General features: G+C 43.9%; 1 protein-coding gene across 1 annotated transcript; it reads right to left on the minus strand.

Annotated features, from left to right (window-relative positions):
* Positions 1–733: 733 nt before the first annotated feature.
* LOC120999649 lies at positions 734–4,067 on the minus strand. The gene has a single exon (XM_040430682.1). The coding sequence runs from the start codon at positions 4,055–4,057 to the stop codon at positions 734–736; it is 3,324 nt and encodes a 1,107-aa protein (XP_040286616.1). The 5' UTR covers positions 4,058–4,067.
* Between the last annotated feature and the right edge of the window lie 9,250 nt (positions 4,068–13,317).

Here is a 13,317-nt window from a genome sequence, read left to right on the forward strand (position 1 = left end):
TTATTTTCTTTATCTCCTTGAGCACCGTAAACATGAATATCGTAAGCACCATAGCACCATAGCACCGTGAAAACTGTAAATGACATACAACACACTTATTTACAGTTGTCACCAAAAAGGGGGTTACAGGGTTAATTACAGTTGTCTGCACACACATCTAATTACATTGAACATTCAAAGAAACATGGTTACATGCAAAGTGCCTTGGATTATACAGTATAGCGTATTTAAAACCAAACAGCATGAACAGGGTTTATCTCTAGAACATATACACCTTTATAACAATGCACACTTTTCTGCATACCTCGATCCACTTGCCAAGGGGGGTACAAACTTTAAGCTTTAGGGATTGTCTGCAGACATCTTCCATGAAATCCTATGCAGACAGCTAACATGTGGCATCTGAGATACAGGAAAAGGCTTTCTTTCTAAGACAGGAGAAGGAGTGGTCTTGTAATCCTGCTGATCAAAACATTCCCCAGGGAACCAAAGGGAGGCAGAAAGGTTCAACCCAGCAGTAAGTGCTGAACAAGATCCACAATGATAAGCGGACAGTTACACTCCCACCAAATTATGTTATGATGAACATAACCTAAAAGTCATACATAATTTACGGAACATAACCTTGGCCGCTATAAAACATGGTACATCATACACAATTTAGCTTATAGGTACCTCTGTAACTGGCTACTGTCTTGTGTGGTGGTATGCTAGTGTATCACTAAAACTGAACTTATTTGCTTTCTATGAGGACTACTAGCTTTTGAATAGGACGTTCAATAATTGAAGGTTTTGATACATAGTCCTTCTTATCTTGCAATCTTCTGTCACCTACTAACACCTTGACTCGACGAACTAGATCATCCTTTTCTATTGTAGTTTCAATTACACGTCCTAGTTGCCACTGGCATCTGGGAGACATATCATCTTTGATTATGACAATGTCATTTACTTTGAGGTTACGTCGAGGTGTGTGCCATTTCTGTCTTGTGGAAACACTCATGAGGTATTCTCTTTTCCACCGACTCCAGAATTGTTCTGCTAAATATTGCACTCTACGCCACCGTTTAGCTGCATATACGTCTTCCTTTACGAATTTCCCAGGTGGAGGTAATGCAACCTTGGATTTCATCAGGATGAGGTGGTTTGGAGTTAGAGGTTCTGGCGCCTTGGGGTCATTGATTCCATCGACAGTTAAAGGACGACTGTTAACGATGGCCATGGCTTCATAAAATAGCGTTCTAAGAGAAGCATCGTCTAGTCTACTTGAACATTGGACTGTTGTAGCATTTAGCACATTACGAATGGTTCTAATTTGACGTTCCCAGACTCCACCTGCATGACTTGCGGAAGGAGCATTGAAGATAAACTCACACTGTTTATCAGCTAGGAAAGTTTCTAGTGCCTTTGTGTCACATTGCTTCAGGGCTTCTTTAAGTTCGTTCTTTGCTCCTGTGAAGTTTGTGCCTTGGTCACAGTGAAGTTGGCAAACGGCTCCTCTTAAACTGATGAAACACCTTAAGGCATTGATGAAGGAATCTGTAGATAAATCTTCAAGCATTTCGATGTGGACTGCACGTGAGGAGAAGCATGTGAAGATTAGACCATACCTCTTGTATTCCTTTCGACCTTGTTTGGTGATAAAGGGACCAAAACAGTCCATACCACAGTATGTAAAGGGAGCTGAAACTTCTATGCGTTCTTCGGGGAGCTCTGACATACGCTGCTCCTCTGTGGGACGCCGGAGCTTTCGACACTGTACACATTTATGTATTAACTTGGCGACTGACTTGCTTCCACCAAGCACCCAAAATCCATTTGCTCTGAGTTCTGTTAGAGTTTGGCTGCGGCCCTGGTGATGAATGGCTGCATGATAGTGGGACAGGATTAACTGGGTAATGTGCCCTTCTTTTGGGAGGATGACTGGGTGCTTTGTTTCTTGACTAAGAGTTGATCTTGACAGCCTTCCACCAACACGAAGAAGTCCTTGAACCAGAATGGGGTCAAGGCAGCTAAGAGGGCTTGAACTTGGGAGACTATCTCCTCTTTGAAGGAGTTTTAGCTCTTGGGGGAAAACTTGCTGTTGAACTAGACCTATCACTACCTCCCTGGCCTCCTTACGTTCCTCCACAGACACAAGATTGCTGCAGTGATACGTCTTCGTTTTTATTCTCCGGATTCTTGCAATCACCTTAATGAGCATTGACCAACTGGAGAACCTGCTCAGACGATTTAGAGTATCAGTTTGTTCATTGGCTTGTGATGCAAGGGTTGTAACAGGTTTGACTTCAGGGTCGCCTACAATTAGTTCTGCTGAAGAGCTTGAAGATGCGTGCACTTCAGATCTCCAAAGGAAACTAGGCCCAGATAACCAACTTGAGGTGGAGATATCCGCTACATGTAGACCCCTGGATGCATGGTCGGCTGGGTTTTGTGTCGTATCCACATAATGCCACTGGGTTGGATCTGTAATCTCTCTTATGAGTTGAACACGATTGGCTACAAACACGTGAAACCTTCTTGCTTCGTTATTGATATAGGCTAAGACTACTTGGGAGTCTGTCCAGAAGAACTCTTTGTCAGCTTCTATTTCAAGTTCTGCCTTCAACATGACACTCAACCTTGCTGCAGTGACGGCAGCTGAGAGTTCAAGCCTTGGGATGCTCACAATCTTCGTTGGTGCAACTCTTGCCTTGGCCATTACGAAGCTGCAATGGACTTGATCTCTGTCATTTTTGTACCTAAGGTACGAACAGGCACCATATCCTATGTTGCTGGCATCGGAAAAGTGGTGTAGTTCCACTTTCATTCTGTTACCAAAGTCTGGGGGATGGTAACATCTGGGTATCTTGATTTCCCTTAAAGCTTGCAGACTACTCTTCCAAGCCTCCCACCGTGGACATAAGCTCTCAGGAAGTGCTTCATCCCAACTGATGCCTCTGCGGCAAAGCTCTTGGAGAATGCACTTGCCACTCAGTATGAAGGGGGCTATGAAGCCTAGAGGATCATAAAGGGAGGCTACGACTGACAGGATACCACGACGAGTTGAGGGTTGATGCTTTATGTCAGCACTGAAACTGAAGGTGTCGTTTTCAATTGACCACTGAATGCCAAGTACTTGTCCTTCTGTTGTTGAGTCTGGGCTAAGTTTGACAGGTACACTAGTTGTTGCTCTTTCTGACGGAGCAATACAGGACAGGACGTCCCTTTTATTAGAGTTGAACTTATGCAGTCGTAGGCCGGCATTTTTACATAATCCTTGAGTTTCGAGGATTAGATTCGAAGCTTCGCTGACTGTTGGAACGCTAGTTAGGCCGTCGTCGACATAAAAATTCTTCTCGATGAAGGCTGATGCTGAGGGATGTTCTGACTTGTGTTGTCGTGCAAGATACTTAAGGCCGAAATTGGCACATCCTGGAGAGGAGCTGGCACCGAAAAGGTGAACTGCCATTCTGTATTCTTTCGGTTCTGTTTCCAACTGACCGTTCTCCCACCAAAGGAACCTTAAGTAATTGCGCATTTCTGAGGGGATATAGAACTGATGGAACATCTTTTCAATGTCGCATATCACAGCAACTGCTTCCTTCCTGAAGCGACAGAGGACTCCCACTAGAGAGTTTATCAGGTCGGGACCTGTCAGCAAGGTATCGTTTAGGGAGATGCCTTTGAACTTTGCTGAACAATCAAAGACAACTCTTAACTTGTCTGGCTTCTTGGGGTGATAAACCCCGTGATGTGGGATGTACCACACTGTCTCTTCCTCTGATAATGAAGGGGCTGGTTCTGCATCACCTTTTCTGATTGTTTCTTCCATGAATGCAGTGTAGTGTTCATGGTACTGTCTATTTCCCTTTAATCTTTTCTTTAGATGATGAAGTCGAATAAGGGCCAGCCTCTTATTGTTTGGTAGTGCCAGTTGACTGTTGTCTTTGAAGGGTAACGGCATCTCGTAGTGTCCATCTTTCCTTTTCATTATAGTTTCCGAGAGAAACTGCACGAAGCGAACATCATCTTGAGACACGTACTTATCTTCATAATTTCTTTCAATGAAGTCCATTTCTAAAGCCTTTAACACATCAGCGACCGGCGGCATTGGCATTTCTTTCACTGCGACTCTGTGTACGAAGCTCTGGCTACCCTGTCTATCAAGATGTGGATTTGCTGATCCTACAATGCTCCAGCCGAGCATAGTTTTTTGAGCGAAGGGTTCATTTTCGGAGCCGATAACAACCTCCAAAGGGGCCAGTGCTGATGGGCAGTCATAACCGATCAGTAGTCCTACTTCGCAATCTTGAAGTGGCTGTAACTTGTTTGCCAAGTGTTTGAGGTGTGACCACTGGAGTGCAGTCTCCTTAGTGGGGATGTGAGACTTATCTACTGGAATGAAATCTCTTGTATAGGCTTGACGGAGTTGGACTTGAACTTCGGAGTTGAAGCCACGCACTTGCAGACCGTGAGCAATTTGGCTTGAAATAACTGTGTCAACCGCTGTCATTGTGCTGAGCCTTAGCTGTAATGGCTTGGTGCTCACACTTAACTTCGATACCAGGTCTGCCAGAATAAAGGTTGAATCACTCTGTGTGTCAAGTAAGGCATAAGTGAGGATTTCCCTCTGAGGCTCCGTAGTAGCTGACAACAGAACTGGAACAATGCAGGATGTGGCAGACGTATGTCTTGTCAAAGTATGGGACATAACTTTGGGAACGTTGTCGTTTGCCTTATTTCTCATGCCTACTGAATCATCGTTTGATGCCTTGACAGGCTCAGTGTCTCTCTGTATGTGCAAACAGGTTGGATGACGTCGACTGCATATGCTACACGTGTGTCTTCCTTTGCAGTCTTTTGTAGTGTGGCCCTTTCTTAAGCAACCAAAACAGAGATGGTTTTCGTGAATAAAAGCCTTCTTTTCATCGATGGTTTTTACCGCAAAAGTCGGACATTTAGCGACACCGTGTGTTTCGTCTTTGCAGGCTAGGCAAGGTGGTTTCGGTCTTGAAGCTGAGATATTTGGAACGTGGAAGGTAGAGGGCTTCATTTGAGTGCTTGTGTTGAGCGCCTTGGCTCTCTTGGGAATTCTCTCATCTGTAGTCTTGGTACTGAGGAGAAAAGGAGAGGCAATGGGGTTGCATGCAATCTTAGCTTCCCTTTGCAGGAACTCTGTGAAACGAGCAAAGGTTGGGTATTCTTGGGACTTGTCCAGCTCGTCCACGGCGATGCGACTCCATCTGCGCACGATCCATTCAGGCAGTTTCTTGAGAAGCTTGTGGTTTTCTTCACAATCATTTAGAATAGCTAGGCCTTTAACATGAGGAATGGCCTCCACACAACCTTGAAGGAAATCTGCAAGCTCTCTTAATGCTACAGGGTCATTTGCTGATATCTTTGGCCATTTAGCCAACCTTTCTCTGAAGGCTCTTTGCACTATGAATGGACCTCCATACCTGTCCTGTAGGATTCCCCAAGCACCTAGATAGGCATCTTCTGAATTTCGGTAGAAGAACCCTTCCACTGCCTTACGAGCTTCACCACCGAGATACCTCTTCAAGTACAGCATTTTTTCGCACACAGGGAGTGGTTTCTGATCAATCAGCGCCATAAAGGATATCTTCCAATCTATGAACTTCAAAGGATCACCTGTGAATACAGTTGGTTCAGGTATAGGGAGACGGTTGGAGATAAGCAGACTTGCAAGTCCTGGGGTTAGACTAACTTCTTCATTTGGTCTTGACACCCCAAGTGGTGTATTTGAAGGTTGAAATGGCACAGCCTTTGGATTCAATGAGTTTCGTGGTTCATTATTTTGGCAGAGGTATTGCACATTGTGGTCTGTCTCCTGTTCGTAAATTTCAAGACTATCATAAGCGTTGTAGGCTTTCACTCTTGCTGCAGCTACCTTGACTTCATTTTCTGCTTGTAGCTGTTGTAGCCTTGTCTTTTCCTCATCCAACTTCAGTTTAATTTCTGCCTCTAGTTTGTTCAGCTTAGCTTGCTCCTCGCGCATCTGTTGCGTCGCCTTTGCCTGTTCTATTTTGGCTGCAAGATCTGCTTCTGCGTCAGCGCGTTTGCTAGATCTGGAAGTAGCTCTTGAGCTTGCGTTGGAGTCTGGTAATGACTCTGAGAGGACAGTTTCTGTTTCTGAGTTTCCAAAGACTGACTCATGCTCTTCTTTATTAAGCGCCATCCTCACCCTTTCCTTCTCAAGTTGATCGTTAAAGATTTCATCTACATTCTCTAGCCGCTTGCTGATGAGGTTGCAGATTTCAGCCGTTAACGCGGTGCATGCATCCATTTTCTTAACAACGTACGGGGTAGTGGAATTATTTCGGCACATGGACTCATACTGTTGGTGCACTAACGCTTCTTTGGCTTTAATCTCTTTCAATCTTGTATTAAGGTCTTCAGTTGAGCAGAAACCTTTTAACTTTGTCCTACATTCCTTTGCTAGCTCCTTCCAAGAGTTGCACACCTTGTTGAATGCCTTTTCATTTTTCTTAACTGTTTCTTCGTGCATTTCTTTGCCCTTTTCTGTTAGGCTTCGCTCTCTAGAGCTGGATCGTACCTGTTGTGACTCTGTGGGTTTGTCTGTTTCTTCAGCAGGTGACAACATTTTGTTCTAGTGTGCCTTTGCCTTTCAAGTGTGAGTGTGCCTGAAACCTAACTTGAATGAGTGTTGGCTCAAACTTGCTACTAAGGGCTACGACAGATAACAGGTGTTCACACTTGTAACTAAAGATTAGCAAACAATGCATACAGTACTACAAAATGTTTTAAACGAATATACTGCTGACACTTTCTAACCAGACAATTAACCCTTTCTGTAAAATAACTGCAGTTTAGTGGATTAGGAACTTGGAAGATAGCGTTGCTTTAAATCTGACACTAGGCCTCTAAACACGAATATAATAACTTGATCACTGGTTTAGCAAAATATTAACTATTTGGCTCGCATAGTAGTTAAGGGCGGCTTCCGGATCACATATAAAGAGCCCGCTATATTTAAAAGTCCACGTGACACGTTTACTTTTTTAGTCAAGTCTCTGTTGCCAAGATGGCGTCCGCACGTGTCTTGCGAGGCGTTGGGAAGCCTTTACTCACAGTTCGATGAAGACAGCGACGCAGCTGGTGATGTCGAGCCTCCACCGCAGCGACGAGTTTTCACTGTTACGGCCCCTTTGGCATCGAATAAATAACAAGAGGAGAGCTTCTGACGGGTGCAGTAGTTTTATTCTTTTGGAACAAAGGTGCGCAGCAGGGTTGAATATTATTTTCTTTATCTCCTTGAGCACCGTAAACATGAATATCGTAAGCACCATAGCACCATAGCACCGTGAAAACTGTAAATGACATACAACACACTTATTTACAGTTGTCACCAAAAAGGGGGTTACAGGGTTAATTACAGTTGTCTGCACACACATCTAATTACATTGAACATTCAAAGAAACATGGTTACATGCAAAGTGCCTTGGATTATACAGTATAGCGTATTTAAAACCAAACAGCATGAACAGGGTTTATCTCTAGAACATATACACCTTTATAACAATGCACACTTTTCTGCATACCTCGATCCACTTGCCAAGGGGGGTACAAACTTTAAGCTTTAGGGATTGTCTGCAGACATCTTCCATGAAATCCTATGCAGACAGCTAACATGTGGCATCTGAGATACAGGAAAAGGCTTTCTTTCTAAGACAGGAGAAGGAGTGGTCTTGTAATCCTGCTGATCAAAACATTCCCCAGGGAACCAAAGGGAGGCAGAAAGGTTCAACCCAGCAGTAAGTGCTGAACAAGATCCACAATGATAAGCGGACAGTTACAGACCATGTAATGCTTCGTTTCTCCTGTTGTGGTGTGGCCAATATATTTGTAGTACCTACCTACTTGGCTGGAGGCTGTAAAGCCAGGACTGACAGCCCCATATATGCATGCGCCATAAGCTTTTGCCCCACATGAGATCAATGTCCACCCGATTCCTTTCTCCGTTTTGGAAATAGGAGCTGTGCATACTGTACAGGGCCAAATACATTGTGTCCCAGATTTACTAATGTATCTTGGCCAAAAATGTCTAAAAAAGTGGTGCAAAATGGAGCACTTTGGGACATTTAAGGTTTATACACTTTTTTCCTATACATTCGAAAAAGTGGATGGGCTTAGCGTGAAAGGGGACAGGGCCTAAGATGCACCATTTAGCACCAAAATTTTCGGGCAATTATGGCGAAAAAATCTTTCTCAAAGTTAGCCAACCAACTGTTGGTATAGCGTCTATCCCTGCCCCAGATTTATCATCCAGCCTGAGCCCCCGTGATAAATCTGGTGCAGGTTTATACGACCTGTCTAAGTTTTACCCCATCTACAGGCTATGTAAGGGTGCTTTCACATGAATGTGTGATATCCATGCCCACGTTGTGGGCCGCAAACCGTGGATCCACAAAACAACGGCATCGGCTGTGTGCACCCCGCATTGCGGTGCGGACCCATTGACTTCAATGAGTCTGTGATCCACAAGATGCAGTGAAAGATAGGATATGTTGTATTTTATGCAGTACAGAGGCATGGACCTGTAAGCACACGGAAATACACAGAAGCCTTGTCATCAACGAATTGTCAGAGGACTCCTAACAAAAAAGAATTGTCCGAAGCCAGGAGTGGACTGGCCATAGACATTACAGGGAAACTTCCCAGTGAGCCGATACCCAGGGGGCTCCTGAGCTCTCTTTATGGCCACCATCCAAGTAAGTAATGATCTGACGCTCCTAGAGCTGGGAGCGTCAAGTAACTGTGTACCTGGCAGGCAGCTGCAGGTGCCCTCGACTCCCGAATACAACTGTATTGCCATCCTGAGGCAACTGGATAGAACTTGGTGCTGCCCACCAAAGCAGGGCACCTTCTGGGGAGGTATTTTGTGCTGCTAAAACATTTTTTTTGTGGCATTTGGTTCTGCTGGGGCAGTATGTGGTGCTGCAATGTGGTATAAGGCTCTGCTGGGGTGGTATTTTGTGCTACAAAATGGTATTTCAGGCTCTGCCTACTTGCATTGGCCCCACCCACTTTTGTTGGCTCTGCCCCCTTTCAAGTTGGACCCACCTACAACATGGGGCCATTTTTTGTTTTTTTTCAATGGCGAAGGAGACAAATATATACAAGTAATACATTCAGAATGTGGACATATTGAATGCTAGGGACCTTCTTGTTAATGGGGGTGGGGGGGGGGTGGGGGGGTTTAGAAAGACTGGGTGCAGGTTAACATTTGGTATTTAAATGTTGGTTGGTGAGTATGTGTGGTGTATGACACAGGGGTTCTCTCTGTAGTGCTCTTTGAATCCATTTGTCATGCCCCGCCCCTTCGGCCGTGGATTAGACATAATACATTGTATCAGGAGTGTTCCTTTACACAATACAACACTGTATACAGAATGTAAAACCTCCCCGTCAGTGCCCATTTAGGTCCTGTATACCACTCTCTTCTAGGCATGGAGTTTCATCTCCTCGCTCACAATGGTTGCCAAGCAACAGCACAAAGGATATTAATGTGTATTTATGCATTGCAGTGTATGGCTAAATTATAAATATTACATGGATGTATGGAGGTCGTTCATATTCCTGGTTATATTATTATGTATAACCTGCATATTACAGTTCTTCTGTCGGTTCATGAGGTTCCTATGGCTGATACTTTGCATTGTATTGGGACGTAATATAATATGCTATGTCTTTAGCAAATAATAATAATGACTATGGGGTTATAAGGGCGGCATGAAGTTAAAGAAATGCCCTTCTGCCAGCGTCTTCTTTCCCCGTCATCCTTGCTGCTGATCCACATGCCAATACTGAGGTCCATAAACCTGTCTTCTCCTATATGACGCAGTAGAAGCAAAGTGGTTACTATTCATATGCCACAAGCCATTCAGATCTACTGGGAATGCCAATGCTAGATTGTATTGGAGGGGAGGTTTCAGGAGCACCAACTGCTGGCAGCAGCACCCTTATTTGACTACTTAAAGGGCATCTGTCAGCAGATCTCTCCCTATGACACTGTCTGACCTGTTACATGTGCACTTGGCAGCTGAAGACATCTGTGTTGGTCCCGTGTTCATATGTGTCCTAACTGCTGAGAAAAATTATGTTTTAATATATGCAAATGAGCCTCTAGGAGCAATGGGGGCATTACCATTACACCTAGAGGCTCTGCTGTCTCTGCAACACTTTGATTGACACGGACAGGCGTTATAATGTTTTCACTGTAAAGTGCAGAGGGTGCAGCAGTTACAGAGAGTGCTGAGCCTCTAGGAGTAATGGCAACGCCCCCGTTGCTCCTAGCTGCTCATTAGCATATATTACTATATAATTTTTCTCAGGAATGCAGGCACATATGAACATGGGACCAACACAGATGCCTTCAGCTGCCAAGCACACATGTAACAGGTCAGCCAGTTACACAAAAAAGATGTACCACAGTTATGAATTATAGATCTTAAAACTGGTGAAGAATGAAAACACAATAAATGTTGGTTGCAGAACTTTTCAGTCTATTAATGGGGACCTCAACTGTTCCTGCATACAAGGGGCCCTCTTCAGGTTCTGAGAGGCTTATATAGTCACTGTCTATGGAAATTACTGGGCTGTTGGAAGGAGCTACGATCTCTCACATTCATTTTTCCCAGTCGGGCACAGGTACTTGAGTTTAGACCTTTACCATCAAAATGTGATCCCGGAAAAGCCCTTTAATATGCTTAAGTAGAAATCAAGAAGGTTTTAAAAAGCTTTAAAGGGGTTGTCTCACTTCAGCAAATGGCATTTATCATATAGAGAAAGATAATACAAGGCACTTACTAATGTATTGTGATTGTCCAAATTGCTTTCTCTGCTGGCTGGATTCCTTTTTCCATCACATTATACACTGCTCGTTTCCATGGTTACGACCATCCTGCAATCCAGCAGCGGTGGCACTATAGAAAAAAAAGCACCAGCCTATGGGCACTCTCACGGTCCCAGCTACCAGAAAGGCCGATGCTTTTCCCTATAGTGTGCAAGCACGGCCACCGCTGATGGATTGCAGTGTGGTCGTAACCATGGAAACGAGCAGCATATAATGTGATGGAAAAAGGAATCCAGCCAGCAAAGGAGGCAATATGGACAATCCTAATACATTAGTAAGTGCCTTGTATTAACGTTCTGTATATGATAATTGGCATTTGCTGAAGTGAGACCACCCCTTTAAGGGTAACAGCGGGCGGAATAACATATACATGTACCTGATGCTTGTAATGTAACATTCAGCATTTTGGGACAACTCATAAAGTACCCCACAGTCTGTATAATCCAAACGTCCTGAATAGACTCGTCATATACACAGCACAACCCAGAGACGTCCCACCTGCGATTATACAGACCCTTCACTCCCCTGCACCCACTTCACCAAGGAATCTCCGGAATGTTAGAGAGGCTCTTGTGAACCAGCAGTAGCCTCCTTCAGATTCACCTGGTGCCAGCCTATCACCACCCATAAATCACACACAAGATACTAGGGTAGATCACCACACCCTGCTTCACATTTATGTAACTGCCTAAGCTGCGCCAGGTCTTGTGCCCAGATTAGCACGTGCCAGCCTGTTGACAGCCACAACATCTTGGATACATATTGACCAGTTACAAGTTACTATTCATATCACAAACCTGTGTATTATGCGCCAGTTATTTCATACCACTCAAGGTGCCAAGCGAAACCTGCACAAACATATCTGTGTGCAGGCAGCAAATATTAATATGTGCCAGGCTGTTATTATCCAGAGATTATTATATACCGACAGTCAAGGTCTTACTACGAAAACATTACATCTGCCGCCACATTTGCCACTACATTATGCCGTCATCTCACATCGAATCCTCTAAGCTAGATGTTTATGAGGACTATTTTTCAGCAGATACATGTGAGTGGCTGGGAAACTTGGGTGAAAGCCAAAGAGTCCATCATCACAGCCACTGCCCACTCCATTACAGCTTATCTAGGCCTGTTTTCATAGATACGCGGCCCCCTTACCTGTATTCCTAGCGTTACTAGGTAAAGGTTCAGGTGTCTGGGACAGCGGCGTGACAACCTGATGGAACATTAACGGCAGTCATATTGGTTCCAACTTTTAAGAAACATAACAAAATATCAGCAAATCTGACAACTTTTAAGGTGATGTAGTTCAAGAGGATTAGGGATTTTGGTTCAGACTTTGGGCATATCGGGAGAATTTATGAAACCTTCTATGGTAGTTTTCTGACATCACAAATTTTGGTGCAAACCCCGCCTGCGTTAAATGTATAACTTTTTGGGAGTTTTACTCTTTTCAAAAAAGTGTAGTCTGGTTGGCCCGTCACCTTCAGAAAACTGTAGAAAATGACACCTGAAATCTATGCCAGCTCCTAGCTGTCACAGACATCACAAGATGTGGCACCTCTGAATAATAGTGATGGTGCTTCTGATGCCAGTGGGCCACATGTTAACACCAGTATATAAAATGCTGATTGTAATCAGTGGTGAACCTTCAAAAGGACCACGCAACTGCTACAAGAATAGACACAATGTTACAATGAATCCACAAAAAAACGGATGCAATACGGACGTCACACGGGCGTTATTTGTATTTCTTGCGAATCAGAGTTTTGTGGACCGCAAAATACATACTGTCGTGTGCATGAGCACTTATACAGATATATTATTAAATGGGTTGTCCCATGAAAAATATTTTATTTATTTTATAGTTTACAAATCAGCACCTGGATCTGAACACTTTTGTAATTGCATGTAATTAAAAATGTATTATAGCTACTGAGTTATCAAATTAAATCTATCTGTACAGCGCCACCTGCCTTTTGCTCTTTTTCTAATTTCTCTGTCCTGATCACTGAGATGGAAGAACATGCCCAGTTCTATCCTTCAACTGTCACCAGCTGCAGCAGAAAGGACACAACCCTGAGAAAAGACACGCCGCCTAAGCTGACAGCTTAAATTAAATCTAGCAGAACAATTGGAGCAATAAATGGGGAGATCTCTGGATCCATATGAGGTACAGGGCTGGTTCTGTCTTCCTTAGAAAGAGGCCGCCATGTACTAGATTATGTATGATTTAATTTTTTTTCATTATTCATGGGATAACCCCTTTAACTCAATACACGTTTTGCCTGAGCTCTGCGTGAGAAATGTAGCTTATAGTTTAGCCTGAGCAGAGCTCGGGCAGCAGTTTAACTGATATCCGCCGTACATGTAGACCCTAGCCATTGTGTGCCTGCTGTTTTACACAGCAGACACCCAGTGGATTAGTCCATCAT

Source organism: Bufo bufo, chromosome 1 (genome assembly GCF_905171765.1).
Source record: "Bufo bufo chromosome 1, aBufBuf1.1, whole genome shotgun sequence".
Lineage (NCBI taxonomy): Eukaryota > Metazoa > Chordata > Amphibia > Anura > Bufonidae > Bufo > Bufo bufo.

Coding starts and splice junctions, on each gene's coding strand:
- LOC120999649 (XM_040430682.1), bottom strand. CDS start 4,057: ATGGACTTCATTGAAAGAAATTATGAAGATAAGTACGTGTCTCAAGAT.